Below are 15,672 nucleotides of genomic sequence, written 5' to 3'. Positions count from 1 at the left end.
GGCAGCAAAATGGGTAGAAACTCCACTGGCATGATGCCTGGTTCCTATGTTAGAGAATCGCTTCCAGCCAGGAAATTTTGCTGTGGCTTCTAATTCTTCCTGCTTGACGTTTCCCCTCCCAGGAAGGAAAATGAGTGGGAGCGCGGCTCGGCTAATAATATCTGCATAAAATGTTTATCGGGGAAGAGGAGGAGGAGGGGAGATCTCTGCTCACTTTCACTTTGCAGGAGAGTTTAAAAGCTGGTTTTTGCGTCCCACCCCCTTCCCATCTCTGACACAGCCAGGAGCAATAGTCTTTGTGAATGAACAGACCTCGGCAGGAAGGGAAAGTGAAAGCTGAGAGGGGAGGAGAGGCAGGCAGCAGGAGGAGGATTTCAGAGGGATCCACCATGGCAATGAGCGGGGAGGGGGATCCTTCCGGCCAGCGAGAGGCGATCCTGCAGCAGTTCTACGCCGACAGGGTCTTCCTGTCCGGGGACAAAGACTGGAGGGTCGGGAAGAATTTCTTCGTGGTAAAAAGCATGGTGGAGAAGATGGTAAAATGGGCCTATGAATCCAGCACCGGGCTCTACCCCAACGACCCCATCCCGGTCGGCAGCCACAGGGAAGGGCTGCACCTTCAAGTGGAAGGGAGTTCCAACGGTTTCGACTTCCTCATCCCCGCGAGGTATAACCCCAAGCTGGCGCTCGCAAGTGGGGGCATCGCCAAGGAGCCTGGCAGCTATGAAAAGAAGCTGCCCACCTACATTTTCCGTGAGCAAGGGCTGCCCGTGTTTCGCTGGGGCACCAGAGTCCTTGTGGACCTCGAGGCTTTCGGGGAGATGTACGTGGAAGTTCACTGCCACCGGCAAGCGGAGCGCCTGGCGGACGAGGATGACGAGGAAGACCTGGATTTCTTAGATGAGTGCAAGGTAGATTTCGACAGAGCGGCATCATCACCATGGTTGTTTTGATGATGATGATTAAGTAGTTTATATACTACTTCTACTTAAAAAAAGACTTTAAAGCAGTTTACGACATTATAAAAGTATCACACACAAATACAAAAAAAGAGAGAACTAAAAATAAGCATTTTCAAGTGGTACAAAACAATTAAGTAAAATCCTCCTAAATATCAAAATAAACTAGAACTACTATCATGCAGGTATCATTAACTTGGTGGAACTTCTGAGACCTGAATGTTCACCGCACATTTTAAGTCAGTTTTCTGATTTGTTCAACTTGATTTATTTGTATTGTGCCTTTTATACTGTGAAGCCACCTAGAGACAGGCAGAACAATCCGAGCTATGGGAAGCTGGTAAAATTTCCACTGTCTTAAATGATGCCCCCTTAAGTTAGCCTGGTATAGTCTGAGGTTGCGCTTTATGCTGGTGTGAGCACAGCCAGGGCGTGTGGGTTTTACACTGGTGTAGCCCCAGCTCAGCTAAGACCCGCTGAATCCACACCGCATCCTCCTGGTGGATCTGGGGTTCCTTTTCTCCAACTCAAGAGGATGCAAAACCCAGTGACCCGCTTTGTTTTCTCTTTGTCTAGGAGAGCCTCAGCCACCACCAACTGGACCCTGTCCAAATCTTGGAGGACTTTCACCGACATATAGAAATCGCTTTGGACCCAGGTACAGCCATGTCAGCGCAGGTGGTGTGCTAACATTTCCTTTGGTCTGAGGGTTGCTTGAGAGAGGGGCAAATTGAACTCCCAAACTTGGATTTAGTCACACACACACACCCTGCCCCCGTTATAGCATGCTATTCTGTAAACCTCACAATCCAATTCCTCAGATACCTGGTGCTTTTCCTCTAAGGAACCTGGCAGCCATCCTAAAGAAATTCAGGTTGCCACCTTTGTTCTGAACAGGTACCCTATATTTATGCAACAGAAGGAAATTCAACAGGCTTATCACCATGCTGAGAAAAGCTGCACCTGTTATAATGAATTTCCACTTGTCATGTAATTAAAAGCAGAACAATCCTTTTTAGGAAACAGTGGAGTAGGGGTTTGGGAGCCTGAATGTCAGGCCATTCGCAATTCTCCATTAACTCATTTTCTCAAACTTTTCTTTCCTGCCTTCCCAGAGTGCACGCATCCCCGGCAAAATGGTAAGTCCAAAAAGACGTAGAAATTATTTTCCCATTGGGAGAAGCCGTTTGGAAGGGGGGCTGGATTTGGCCTACAGTTGCTTATTTCCAAATATATAATTGAACTTAGCAGCATTTCTTGAATTTCCCCCTTGACAATTAGATCCTGTTTTCCAGCAAAAACTCTTCCGCTCCCGCGTACCCAAGATAGACAACTGGATGAGACGTGAGTCTATTTTTTGAGACGTATGTTTATTGCATTCCCTCAAATGTAAAAACATCAGAGTGAGTTCTGTCCTTGCCAACACATTCCTTCAATAATTAATCGGTCAGATATGAATATATTTTAAAATTGCATTGGAAGAGCTCTGTGGACAGAATATGACCTCTTTTCTGGAGTGGAGGCAGGTAACCACATCACAGATCTGCCACCTATCCTTCTGTATAAGGGACAGACTTTATACTTAAATAAAGATATTTCTGATCACCTAGCCTTTTAGATTCTTGGGAGAGTAACAGGACTGCCTTGCTATTATGTTTGCTTGTGTTTCTATTAACACTTTTTAACATCTTTATGCGCCCCCTTGCCGATTATCCGGAGCTTTGGGCTGGGCTGTCACCAATATGCTGATGACACTCAGCTCTATCTGCTGATGGATGGCCACACTGACTCGGCCCCGAACACACTGACCAGATGCTTGGAAGCTGTGGCTGGATGGTTTCGTGGAGCCGATTGAAACTAAATCCTTCGAAGACAGAGGTCCTATGGCTAGGTCGGGATGGCATGGGGATGAGGGACCAACTCCCTTCTCTTGCGGGGGCCCAATTAGTGCCATTGCCTTCCGTTAAGAGTTTGGGTGCAATCCTTGATGCCTCCCTTTCCATGGAGGCGCAAGTTGCAGCAACAGCCAAGGCGACATTTTTCCACCTTCGCCGCATCAAGCAGTTGGTCCCTTACCTTTCCCGCCCCGACCTGGCCACAGTGATCCATGCGACGGTCATCTCCAGGCTTGACTACTGTAATTCGCTCTATGCGGGGCTGCCCTTGAAGCTGTCCCAGAAACTCCAGCGGGTACAGAATGCTGCAGCGAGGCTCCTCACGGGGTCTCTGCCATGGGAGCATATTCACCCAGTGCTTTTCAAGCTGCTCTGGCTCCCGGTGGAGTACAGGGTCAGATTTAAGGTGCTGCTTTTGACCTTTAAAGCCCTTCACGGCCTAGGACCCTCGTACCTACGGGACCGCCTCTCCTGGTATGCCCCACGGAGAACCTCAAGGTCCATAAATAGCAACATCCTAGTGGTCCCGGGCCCTAAGGAAGTTAGATTGGCTTCAACCAGAGCCAGGGCCTTTTCAACTCTGGCTCCGGCCTGGTGGAACGCTCTGCCTCATGAGACCAGGGCCCTGCAGGATCTGATTTCTTTCCGCAGGGCCTGTAAGACAGAGTTGTTCCGCCTGGCCTTTGGCTTGGAGCCAATTTGATTCCCTCCCTCTCTCTTTTTCTTTCTTTTCCTTCTCCTCCTGCGATGAGGCTACATTTTAATATTTTAATGTTCCATTATTTTAATGTTGTATTTTATTTTTGTTTTTAAGTTGTAATCATTCATCTTGTTTTTATTATTGCTTGTAAGCCGCTCTGAGCCCGGCCTTGGCTGGGGAGGGCGGGGTATAAATAAAATTATTATTATTATTATTATTATTATTATTATTATTATTATTATTACTGCTGTAATGCCATGACTGGTACCATTAAGATTTATAGGCTGCACACTGCTGCAGGTATTCCCACAACCCCTCAAGAAAGGCACTGAAGAAATGAAAAATGTAGTAACTTTATTGTTCTTTCCCCTTGATTCCTGCGGGCAATCATGCTTTGTCTATGCCCTATGCAGAGAACATCACACTGGAGGCCCTGAATTTGGAGAGTCCTGCCATCCAATTGGTTTTCCTTGAAGGGACGGAAACTGTCCCAGTGAAGCTGGTCCCTGCCATCCAGGGAGCCTTCAAGCTCTCCAACCAGTGGCTGAGAGAAGACCTGGCCCACCTTTCTGACTGGTGGGATGGGGACCTGGCCAACGAAAAGAAAAGCTTTCTCCGGAAAGCAGCCGTCGTTCAGGAAGTTGGACCAGAGCTGATAGCCAAGGGAGGATTTTGGAGGTAAAAGAAAGTAAACAAACTTAGCAGCCGAGAAGGAACAACGGGTTACCCTCTGGTGGGAAAGCAGCACTTGGCATGCATTCAGACAGGCAACTTTTTCAGTAGTCAAAAGTTGACCAGTTGGCTCAATTTTTATTTCTGAAGTTTAATAAAAGGGGTTCCCTCCCCCCAAAAAAGACCTTTTATATTAAGGCAAGATATGTTAAGCTTCCACTGAAATATCAAACCTTTCTTTTTAATATAAACCTTTCTTTTTAATACCATCTCATTTTTGCCTCCTGCAGTAACAACAGGAGCTAAGAGGGCTATTAAGAGTTCATCCAACTAAGGAACTGTTTGCTTTTCCATAAACACTGTGTTCTAATGGAGCCAATCTCTCTCTGGGCCCAGGCTCTCTTTCAGCCATGCCGAGACTGTGATTCTTGAGGACGTTGACGCTGATGGCGGACAGAGGGCGGCAGCTTTGAGACTGCTTAAGTTTGTCAACGTGACAAAATGGACGCCAGAGTACGGCAAAATCTTGACTTCCTACCATCTCAAGGTGAACCTCCTAATTAAATGCTGCACCGACTGGTGAGGTAAAATAACCAAAATGCAAGCAGTGTTATCTATCACCAGGCCAGTGTTTACCATCCCCTCAGGGGCCTCTTTCACACACCTGGAACCTGATATCAAGGCCCTTATATTTGCTTCTAGTCAAAATGGAGGAAAACGTAGCCAAGGAGTCAGCAATATGATGCCCTCCACATTTCTTTTTCCCAACCAGAACTGCCCGTGCTGTTGAACTTCTAAGAGCCACAAATACCTAACATTTCCCTTCTCTCTTCCTCTTCCAGACCATTTTGCTGTGGTGCTGTGAAATCTACCCGCAGAAGGAACAGTGGGAGACTCTCCTCTCCTCCCTGGAAGCCCTCCTGAGGCTCCTCCGCCACACCCTCGCCAAGAGAAACCTCCCGCACTACTTCCTGCAGTCCGTCAACCTCTTCAGCAGGCGCTACAAATCCAGCAGCTCCACCTATGGCCCCTTGGCCTTGGAGGTCCTGTGCTGTGAGGTCGAAGTGATGCTGGCCGACCCCGTGGGATACCTTCTGCCGGATCCTGAACGGCAGGACCACTGTGCCAGTGGAGAGTTTGAGGAGAAGATGGCAGCTCTCCGGGAGTTTAAAGAAAGTCACCAGGAAGATCTGAAGGAGCTGAAGAAGATGCAGGATGAGCATATGTATGAGGAGGTGGAAATATCCGAAACGTAAAGGCCGAGTCCTGTGTGAAGGACTAGAAATCCAGAAAAGCGTTGTTCCACGTGGCATGGAGCTGTCCATTCTGCCATAGCTTTCCCACAATTCCAGACCTCATGACCACAGAGGTAAAAAACTGAATAGCATTTGGGCAAAGTCAGACGAAAGATCACAGAAGGGTGTCAAACAAGATGGACATCTGAACCGCTCCTTGACATTTTTGCCCACTGGCTCCCATCAGCTCCATATGAGTCACTGCAGTGTGATGGCTTGCCAGGATGAGGAACCTATAGCCTTCAATATGCTTTGGGACTAAAACTTCCAGCACTCCAGGCCAGCACTGCCAATGGTCAGGGATGATGGGAGTTGTAGTCCACCTGACTGGAGGGCCCTTAAATTATCCCTGTCACCCAGGCTTGAGTGCTGGACTGGAGAGACCCAAGTTCAAGTTCTGCCCCAAAGCTGAACATTGTGCCAGCCATCGCCTCTCGGATTCACCTACCTTACACAAGATGTTTGAGAGAACAAGAAGGGAACTCCGTATGCTTCCTCAAATGAAGGATAGGACAAAGACATAGCAACAAACATTCCGAGGGCATCCATATTTCAGTCTAAAAAAAATTGTTTTAATGCATTTAACTTGAATTTAACAGCTTCTTGCCTGTGATGTAAGGTTTATCCTGACTGTGGAATTGGGGGTTGCTAGTTAACTATAAACACAGTTCCCAATTCCTTTCATTTTTTTACCACAACTTTAAAACCCATGAAGTTCATGCCCAAGCAGGTCCAGGGGTTTCTTTTTTCTTAGTGAAGAGCCTCCTTTTCCCAACTGACAGTCCAGCTAGCCGTGGCTCACTCATCCCTGAACGTAGCAGCCTGTCGAGTGGGGCTGCCTGTCTGCCCAGGCACTCCTTGAACAGCACCAGTTTATGGAAACGGAATCAGCCGAGCCTTAAGAAAAGGTGAGGGAAAAGGCCCGGTAACCAAAGTTGGTGAAGACGTCGATGCGGTGGCTGCTTCCGGCAGCTGTCAGCACCTGATGGCGAAGAGGAAGGGAAGATGAGAGGGAAGAGGTTTATCAGGTATGGAGCAGCGGAAGGCCCACCCACTGCCCCACCCGCTCTGCTTCTAACCTTGCCCACCCCTTCTCTCTTGCTTTGCTCCCCGCCATCACCAGCCACGGAAACAAAACCATTGCTCTGCCCAGCAGAAAACAGCAAGTACTCAAGCCCAGGGCTGGGGAACCTCAGGGCCAGGGACCACATCCAGTCCTCCAGGTCTCTGAACCTTGGGATTCTCCCCGGGCCACACACCTTCCCAGGCCATGCCCTCAGTGGTCATGCTTTGCACTCTTCCTTGAGTGATTTATTTTATTTTATTGCCTGGCTGGGATGCGTCCTAGAACTCTGACAATGCCTCGTTTGCCTGGAGGGGAGTGTGAGGGTGTGTAGGAACTAGCCTAGGGTACTAAGCTAACGTTTACATTCCTTGCCTCCCACCCCAACTTTTTCTCTCTAGTCCTGCCCCTCCCTGCATATGACCCTCCGAATGTTGCTTAGAAGGGACCCCTGGATTGCAAAAGGTTCCCACCCCCACCCCAGTCCTAGTAAAAGACCATCTTCTCCCACATGCCTCTGCCTACCTCCAGTCAGATCTCTGATGGAGGCTGAGGAACGCAGAACTAGCAAGTATGCAGGGCAGGGCCTTCTGGGTTGTGGCACCCAGACTGAAGAATTCTGCCTCTTATGGGGCACATATGGCTCCCTTTCTGTTGCTATTTCAACACCTCCATTCAACCTCTTAGGTTCAATGGGCCTATGGCCCACCCCCTTATTATTGTCTGGTTCTCCAGTGCGGTTTTCGCTTCTGTGCCACGGATATCGCTTCAGGTTTGTTTTTTACATACTTTTCCCAATATAATTCGCCGTTTACTCATAGCTGTGTTTTAAATTTGGTTTGTCGGCTACCTTGAGAGATTTCCACTTTATAGGGATATAGTTGCTTTAATTTACCGGGGGCAAGGGTCATACAAACTCGCCATTTGCCTGTCCAGACCTCTGGGTTTCTACAAACTGAAGCCCAAATTCACTACTTCACTACATCCAACCCCAAGTGACAACCCGCCTCTCATTCCCCAAGCCCGCCTTGCTCCTTGGAAGCTTGGCACATTCTTATTTCAGCCCCCTCCCCCACATCCACCGTCCTACCTACCAAAGCTAAGCCCTGCCCCTTCCAAGCAGAATTCCAGCCGCCTCCCTTTGCAGGCCAGCCACCCTCCTGCCGCCCAGCTTACCTTGTGCTCTGGTGAGTGTTCGTTGATGGAAAGAGAGTGGATGCAACGTGGGATGCAAGGGATTTGAGCCTTCACTTCCCCACTGATTTGTAAATGGTTAATGGTGGGGCTGTGGCCAGCCGAAAGAATCTGCGGAAGACAGATCATCAGGGCGGGGAAAGAGGGTGCTGAGCGAAAGGGCGGGTTGCATAGCTGTCAACCTTCCCTTTTTTGGTGGGAAATTCCCTTATTCCAGCACCGTTTCCCGCTGCTTCCTGCTGCTATCCCGGATTGTTAGATATCCTGTAGACTGTCCCCGGGACAGGTGAGGCTGCTGGTCCCTTATTTTCGAGGATGCTGATCCCTTATTTTCAAATCTGAAAGTTGACAGCTATGGCGGGTGGCAATGAAACCATTTTTATGAAGAATAAAAAATTTGGTGCAAAAGGGAAGAGCAAAGGAAGGGAAAATAAGACTGGTTGGGTGAAGGAATAACAACAAAGGAGCAGGGGGAAGAAATGCAGGAATCAAGGGAATGAGGAAGCCAGCGAGATGGGAGGCTATGTGCCCCCCAACCCCCAGGGGGAATGACTCACCAAGTCCTGGTAGAACATGACTTGTTGCTGACACTGGGGCACGGGGAATATCGTGGTAGGTGTGACGGACCGCAGGTGCCACAGAGTGAGCGCTGGGCCTCCACCACACACCTGTGGAAGGAGAAACAGGAAAAGGAGTGGACACCTGAGGGGAGGGATCTTAAACCGGCAAGTCAGGGCCCTCCAAACTAGGGCCAGGGCCTGGTCTAAGGTGAGTCACAACAGCAGGATGCAGCCACCATGCAAACCTAAGGGAAACATTAAGAAATGGGTCCCTCAAATTCACGTTAAAGGGGCGTCCCAGATCTGAAAAAGTGGAAGACAGCTGCCTTAGGGAACCCACAACCTGCCGATGACAAAAGCTCTCTGCAAGAGCTCTTTTGCTCACCCGGTGCACCAAACACTTGTCCGTTGCAAATGTCAGCAGCCCCCCTTGCTTCCAAGGCCAGTTTCAGAAAATATGGGCAGAACAGGGAGCTCCAAAGAAAGGGCAAGCCAACGTCTCTGGACGTCCCATGCGACATCCGAGAACAGCAAGGCTCAGTGAACAACAACCTCCTTCCCTCCCAGACCGCTGCACCCCAGCTTAATACATCTTGGGATATTTAAGCTGTTCTCTTTCTGCAGCCAAGAGTCAAGGAACTCACCATCCAGTCGGACTCGGTTGCCAGGCAACGGATCCACTTCCCGTTCTGCGGCCTGTTGCATTCCTAAGGGAGTTGAGGGGAGCATTAGGGGAAGGTGGCCGAAGGAAGCAAGGGTTAAGTGGTGAAGCTAGTTATCGGAAATGAGTAAGGGCTCCATTTCCTCAAAGGTTTCTCTTCAATAAAATATGAGATCGCAAGTGTAGTTCCTAGTTTTTCTTAGGGTTTATAGTTTTGAGGAGTTGCAAACAGTTTGACAATAACAGCAGCTTAGTTTGCATGTCTACTTTTAAATTTTAAATTTTAAAAATATGTTCTGGATAGATGGAGAATGGAAGAATGGGGAGGGATAGGAAGGCACTGTTCCCTGGGGCAGAGGGAAATAGGATAAAACTGCAATACCTCATAAGGTTATCTAAAAGGGTTTAATCCTGGATGGTGATTTGGAAATGGGCTATTAATCTTTCTCATTGCTGCTAAGATCAGTATAGTGGCCAATTAGACCACTACAGTATTTATCCGAGTGGTTTCATAAAACATGGAATATAATAGCTCCATTATCTAAACTGACATATTACAGGAGAATGCATAAATAACAACAGTCAACCTAATCTATGGAACAACAGTTTGTTTATGATGTTTTGGAATGACAAACCTCAGGAAAATATCCAGTCCTATACTTAATTTTGCTTTATTATAACTAACTAATCTTTTATTGTTTGTTTTCCTTTATGACTATTTTTAATGTAAGAAGGCATCAAACAATAAAGATGTTGATGATGATGATTACATTACCTCATATTTATGTACTTCAATTGATTGAACCTGACCTCCAGTACGTAAATCTGAAGAGAGAGAGAGAGAGAGAGAGAGAGAGAGAGAGAGAGAAATAAAGTCCGTAGTTTGTCTAGTCAACTGTAGCTCAGTGGCAGAACATCTGTTTGCATTCAGAAAGACCCAGGTTCAATCCTCATCATCTCCAGTAAGGGATGGGAGGGACCCCACCTGAAACCCCACAGAGCCACTGCCATTAACTATAGACAACATGTTGCTAGATGGACCACAGGCCTCAGTATAGGCCGCTTCCTATGTTGCATATACACCATCCCAGTCCTAGAATACAAGCCAAAGAGGGTGTCAGCAACTGATCATCTAAAGAGATTGGAAGAAAATGGAGCAGTGGGATCCCTGTGGCATTGGCTCATCCCAAAACATTCTGAAGATATTCTCTGTATCAGCTTTAAATAAGTGACATCCACTCTGTTTTTCAAGAAACTTCTAAGAGCAAACAAATATGGAATCCAAGATATAATCCAAGAAGAGTTAAAACAAGCCTTATGACCATTAGCCATATAACAGAGAACAGAAGTTTAAAAGGCACAGATTGATACCCAAAGATGGGTTACATCCACAGCATACATTTAAAGCAGGATGATACCACTTTTAACAGTCATGGAGAATCCTGCGAACTGTGGTTTGCTCAGAGTGCTGACTTCACATAGATACAGTTTCCTGCACTGTTGACCAACTACAGTTCACAGGGTTTCTTATATCTGTTAGAGGTATCATAGTGCTTTAAATGTATGGTGTGGATGTTGCCAGTCATATTTGAATCAAGGAGCCTCTTTCAGGATTGCGGGGTCACCACCACTGAGAAGGCCCTACCCTGACAGGGTTCAGATTTGGCTTCCTTCGGAGACGGGACATGCTGCAGGATCTGCCCAACTGGTTTTAAAGCACAGGGCGGGGATTATATGGGGAGACGATCTCTCAGAGAAACAAATGCATGTAGCGAGTCTGAGGGAGGTACAGAAGAGAAACAGCAGGCAGCAAGGGGGCTGCAGATCTCACCCCAAAGGCGCACGGTGCCATCCTCACTCCCTGACAGGCACTCTCTGAGCTGGTCTCGAAGGGCCAGGCAGTGGATATAATCGGTGTGGCCTTGATATTCATGCTGTGACAGAGAGAGATGAAACAGACTATGACTTGCAATGGATGGAGGTAGGACACATTCTGGAGGTTGAAGATATGCTACAGAATAACTGAGAAATTATATTATGATACTCTATTGCTGTTGCAGAACAACACAGAATCGTGAAAAGCTATTTTTATTAAGTTTTCAGTAACCATAGGCAAGGGAGAAAGCCTTGGAGTCTGGAAATTGATTGACGAAATTGAGAACTTGACAGATTAAGAGGATTTATTTCCCGTTTATAATAACAATTTGGGGATACTCTAATGAGGAGAAGCCCCTGTAGGAGATGAGAAGGAACTGCCTTAAATAAACCTCCTCTCTCCCCGCATTTCATCAGCCCCATGATGCTAGAGGCAGGACTCACCGTGAAGGTGCCAGATTCCAGATCCATCATGTGAATGGAACAGTCTCCCCCAGCCATTAGAAGACTATTATCCTGAAGGAGGAAAAGCAGCAAGAATGAGGCCGAGGCAGATGAGTGAACCATGCTGAACCCTCCCCATATTGCGCTGCGCCTGTACCTTGAGGTTCAGCTGAAGGCTGTTGATTTCTGGCACCTCTAAGCTGCTCCTGAGCAGAAAAGAAAAGAGAGAATTTTTGCCATCTGTACATGCATGAAGAGGAAGAAAAGATGGTAATGGTGAAAGGTGGAAATCAAAGTTATACCCATAAGGCGGCCTCCTGCTCCAGGCTTCTTTGCAACCCTACGGCAGAAGGCAGAAGAAGGTTAAGAGGAACACAGTCAAAAGGAAGTCGGGAGAAACGTGGGAGAGGAACCGATGAGCCAACCACCCTTACCTTCTTCACAATCTCACTCCAGTTCCAGGCCTTGACTTCCCCATTGCCAGCACTGAGCAGCTGCCGGTCTGTGGAAACCAGGGCATAGACGGGACCTTCGTGACCTGTGGGAAGAAAAAACACCTGAAATGGATGGATTTTGGCATGGCAGTGAAGTGCATTCTGGGAAATCCCCAGCTTGCCACCCTGAAGTTCCGGAGTTTAACTTTGCCAGGAACGCATTTTATTTCCATCTCATTTGCAGAGGGCTTGCAAGCCCGTGGCCGGATTCAAGGGGGCCTTGGGGGCAAGGACAGTCCAGGAAGAGCCCCCTCCCTTGGTTAGCTTATCAATCAGCAGGGGCAGGACTGTGACAAGGCGAGGCCACTGTGACCACTTGGCCCACTGCTCCACTCATTGAAGGGCCCTTAAAATTAAAGGAGTCATATTAGGTATGTCAACACGGCAAATCATCACGCAGGCACCCAACTAAGGTGGCCCCTCCAGACTGAGGTGTTGGGCTTTTTTCAGGTGTAGCCTGCAATGCATCATTGGCACAGTAATAGTGTGTCGGTGGTGGATTTATACGACCATCCACACATCATTCTGCTTTATTAGTTCTTCTGTGCCCCCCCCCCAATGATACTGTATAAAAGGCCTCAGCCCAGTATACCTGAAGGAGCGTCTCCACCCCCATCGTGCCCCATCGAGCCCAGACACTGAGGTTCAGCTCTGAGGGCCTTTTAGCAGTTCCCTCCCGCGAGACGTGAAGTTACAGGGAACTAGACAGAGGGCCTTCTCGGTACTGGCGCCCCCCCTGTGGAACGCCCTTCAGATGTCAAGGAAATAAACAACTGTCTGACTTTTAGAAAAAAAAATCTGAAGGCAGTCTTATTTAGGAAAGTTTTTAATGTTTGATGGTTTATTGTGTTTTTTAATATTCTGTTGGAAGCCACCCAGAGTGGCTGGGGGAACCTAGCCAGATGGGTGGGGTATAAATAATAAATTATTATTATTATTATTATTATTATTGAAAGCAGGACTGCGAATAACCATCCGATACCACCAAAGACAAATAATCATGAATGCACAATAAATATGGAGAGGCCCTATGTAAGGGCCCAAAGGCTGTGGGCTTTTTTTGGGTGGAAGGTGGAGCCACCCAGCCCAGTGCTTCTCATCTCAGGGCCAGGCCCTTAATTTGTTTATTTAATGACGCCAGCATGAGCCACAGCAGGCTCTCCTGGAGCCCAGCCAATGCTGCATGCTGACACTGGGCCTGGGGTTCTGCTTTATGGGAACTCCTGGCATTGCCACAAGTGGCCAACCGTAAAAAACAAGCAGGTTGGCATGGGAATGAATGCTAATGGGATATAAACAAATGTTGTTATTTGTTTATATCCCATTAGCCTTCCCGAAGGAGTCCAGGGCAGCAACAACAGGCAACATAACTGTCAGGGGTTCAGAAGGAGAGACACAGAAGGGGGAGCAAATGGAGAGTGAGGAGGAGGAGTACGAGGGGGGCGCAGGCAGTGACAGTGGCCAGAGTTATTCCACAAGCCTCTCTAGTGAATCGGAGGACTCACAGAAGGGAGCGTCGGTGGCCAGAGCGAAGGGGGGTCCAGGGGGGAAGCCCCAGGAGGAAGGGGCCAGCGGGGAGTCCCTGAGCAGCAGTTGGAGCGCAGTGGGGAGGGGGAGTCCCAGGAGTCGGGACCAGTGTCCTCACCACCAGAGGGAGGAGAGGAGTCAGGTTTGGCAACGCCCACATCAGGAAGCGGGGAAACGGTCAGAAGGAAAGTCACCGGCTGGGCGCGCGCGCCAAGTTCAAATGTACAGGAGCGCGGCACAGCAGGGAGCCCGGAAAGGGAGCCAGGTCCTAAAGCCCGCCGGAGGGAGGGGCAAGACTCAGGAGGCTCAGCGTCAGAGGAGTCCAGGAAGGAGGGAACCCCAGAGGGCAGAAAGACCCAGCGAAGGAAAGAACAGCGTAGGAGGTGGAGCCGGGCTAGAATCTTAAACTGGTGTGGGTGGAGCAGTGAGTCAGAGGGGACTTAGCCGGTCTAGCGTCAAGACGTGGGTCTGCGCGCCCAGAGCTTGGAAATGGAAACTAAACTTTAATAAAGACTTTTGTATATAACATCCACTGGGCGTTGGTCCTCTGTGAGCTGGGACCTAGCGGCAGTCCTGACAATAACAATAAAAGCACCTTAAAAACAATTCCAGTAGAGGCTGTGTTTTTCACCTACCTACAAAGGACACCACAGGCTTCTTGCTCTCCTCCTTAGCCTCTGAACTCAGTGCTGCAGAAAGGCTGGAGAGGAAGAAACACAGAGGTGTGAGAAAATGCAGAGATAATTGCTCCCTCTCCCAATAGAGGACAGTCTTTGTTAAGAGGCGCCAGATTACCTGAAGATGGCAATCTCTCCATAGTTGTTCCCAGCTGCCAAGTACTTGCCACATGGTGAGACGCTCTGGGAGTAGACAGTCATGTGCAAGAGTTCCAGGGATCGCTGAATATCCATCTGGCAAGAGGAACAAGCGGGAGAGGTCAAGGCAGCAAGTGCTGCCTGGATGGACACTGGTTCTTGCTTTGCTAAGAAATACTGTTTTATTTGCCCAGGCATGTCCCACCCCAAGCCTTGATTGCACTACAGTATAAGCAGATTCCGTCCTTGGCAAAACAAAATCCCACCTATGTAGTTGATTTACCTGCTGCGGAGCTTGACCAAACTCAATTTTTTGTACAGCCCAATTCTGCTAATTCCTGCAATATACCAAAGCGTAGATCTAGGCAGCCTGGCCTTGGATGTCAATAGGTAAGATGGGAGCAAGATCTCTCCAGTATGACACACTGGTCTCACCAGCATCCCAGTGCAGTACATGGAACCACAGAACAGGCTGCCATGTTATATGCTCCCCATGTCCAATGAGCCTCACACAGGGGTGTGACAAATGATCCTAAAGCACGTGGAGTTTCCAGCAAGGCAAAATAGGATACACCAGGAATAGGGAACCTGTGGCTCACCAGATGTTTGGGGGGGGGGGTATTTCAGCTCCCATCAGCTCCAGCGAGTATGGCCAACGATCAGAGGTGATGGGAGTTGTAGTCCAGAAACATCAGCAGGGCCACCAGTTCCCTACCCACACAATGCAGGCTGCAAATCATCTGGCTCTCTCTTCAAAAGGAGATGGAAACACTGCATTTAATGTGAGTTTTTAAAATGCCCCATGGGTCAACATAACGCTTTTGTTTTGCTACTGCTTGTTGAATTTGGTCACTGTCAGGACTGCCGCTAGGTCCCAGCTCACAGAGGACCAACGCCCAGTGGATGTTATATACAAAAGTCTTTATTAAAGTTTAGTTTCCATTTCCAAGCTCTGGGCGCGCAGACCCACGTCTTAACGCTAGACCGGCTAAGTCCCCTCTGACTCACTGCTCCACCCACACCAGTTTAAGATTCTAGCCCGGCTCCACCTCTTGCGCTGCTCTTTCCTGCACTGGGTCCTTCTGCCCTCTGGGGTTCCCTCCTTCCTGGACTCCTCTGACGCTGAGCCTCCTGAGTCTTGCCCCTCCCTCCGGCGGGCTTTAGGACCTGGCTCCCTTCCCGGGCTCCCCGCTGTGCCGCGCTCCTGTACATTTGAACTTGGCGCGCGCGCCCAGCCGGTGACTTTCCTTCTGACCGTTTCCCCGCTTCCTGATGTGGGTGTTGCCAAACCTGACTCCTCTCCTCCCTCTGGTGGTGAGGACACTGGTCCCGACTCCTGGGACTCCCCCTCCCCACTGCGCTCTGGTGGAGACGCTGGTCCTGATCTCCAGCTGCTGCTCAGGGACTCCCCGCTGGCCCCTTCCTCCTGGGGCTTCCCCCCTGGACCCCCCTTCGCTCTGGCCACCGGCGCTCCCTTCTGTGAGTCCTCCGATTCGCTAGAGAGGCTTGTGGAATAAC

At 48.9% G+C, this 15,672-nt stretch overlaps 2 protein-coding genes across 4 annotated transcripts in view; one reads left to right on the top strand and one right to left on the bottom strand.

The window, feature by feature from the left end:
- The first annotated feature begins 213 nt into the window (after window positions 1-213).
- On the top strand, window positions 214-6,198 carry LOC310829206 (uncharacterized protein). Its single transcript, XM_083707443.1, has 7 exons — window positions 214-911; window positions 1,536-1,617; window positions 2,075-2,098; window positions 2,241-2,303; window positions 3,968-4,232; window positions 4,623-4,773; window positions 5,069-6,198. The coding sequence occupies exons 1-7, from the start codon at window positions 303-305 to the stop codon at window positions 5,480-5,482; spliced, it is 1,608 nt and encodes a 535-aa protein (XP_083563569.1). The 5' UTR covers window positions 214-302; the 3' UTR covers window positions 5,483-6,198.
- THOC6 (THO complex subunit 6) overlaps window positions 6,072-15,672 on the bottom strand; it is a gene marked incomplete at its 5' end in the record, with an annotated part of 10,707 nt that continues 1,106 nt past the window's right edge. For 2 of the 3 annotated variants that reach the window (XM_083707486.1, XM_083707488.1), the window contains 12 exons: window positions 6,072-6,503; window positions 7,761-7,889; window positions 8,336-8,446; window positions 8,983-9,045; window positions 9,775-9,824; window positions 10,831-10,933; window positions 11,319-11,390; window positions 11,476-11,524; window positions 11,621-11,658; window positions 11,753-11,856; window positions 13,975-14,039; window positions 14,135-14,250. In XM_083707486.1, coding sequence (XP_083563612.1) covers window positions 6,420-6,503; window positions 7,761-7,889; window positions 8,336-8,446; window positions 8,983-9,045; window positions 9,775-9,824; window positions 10,831-10,933; window positions 11,319-11,390; window positions 11,476-11,524; window positions 11,621-11,658; window positions 11,753-11,856; window positions 13,975-14,039; window positions 14,135-14,250 — 984 coding nt within the window. In that variant the 3' untranslated portion in view covers window positions 6,072-6,419. Of the gene's footprint in view, window positions 6,504-7,760; window positions 7,890-8,335; window positions 8,447-8,982; window positions 9,046-9,774; window positions 9,825-10,830; window positions 10,934-11,318; window positions 11,391-11,475; window positions 11,525-11,620; window positions 11,659-11,752; window positions 11,857-13,974; window positions 14,040-14,134; window positions 15,007-15,672 lie in introns of all 3 variants that reach the window. The other variant, XM_083707487.1, reaches the window with a different exon arrangement.

This window comes from Podarcis gaigeae (genome assembly GCF_964106915.1).
Source record: "Podarcis gaigeae genome assembly, chromosome: 13".
Lineage (NCBI taxonomy): Eukaryota > Metazoa > Chordata > Lepidosauria > Squamata > Lacertidae > Podarcis > Podarcis gaigeae.
This window is presented reverse-complemented; position numbering and strand designations above follow the sequence as displayed.

Excerpts from the sequence above, each read along its gene's own strand:
- LOC310829206 (XM_083707443.1), top strand. The coding sequence starts at position 303 with ATGAACAGACCTCGGCAGGAAGGGAAAGTGAAAGCTGAGAGGGGAGGA. Across the intron at positions 912-1,535 it reads ATTTCTTAGATGAGTGCAAG|GAGAGCCTCAGCCACCACCA; the intron begins GTAGATTTCGAC and ends CTCTTTGTCTAG. Across the intron at positions 4,233-4,622 it reads GCCAAGGGAGGATTTTGGAG|GCTCTCTTTCAGCCATGCCG; the intron begins GTAAAAGAAAGT and ends CTCTGGGCCCAG.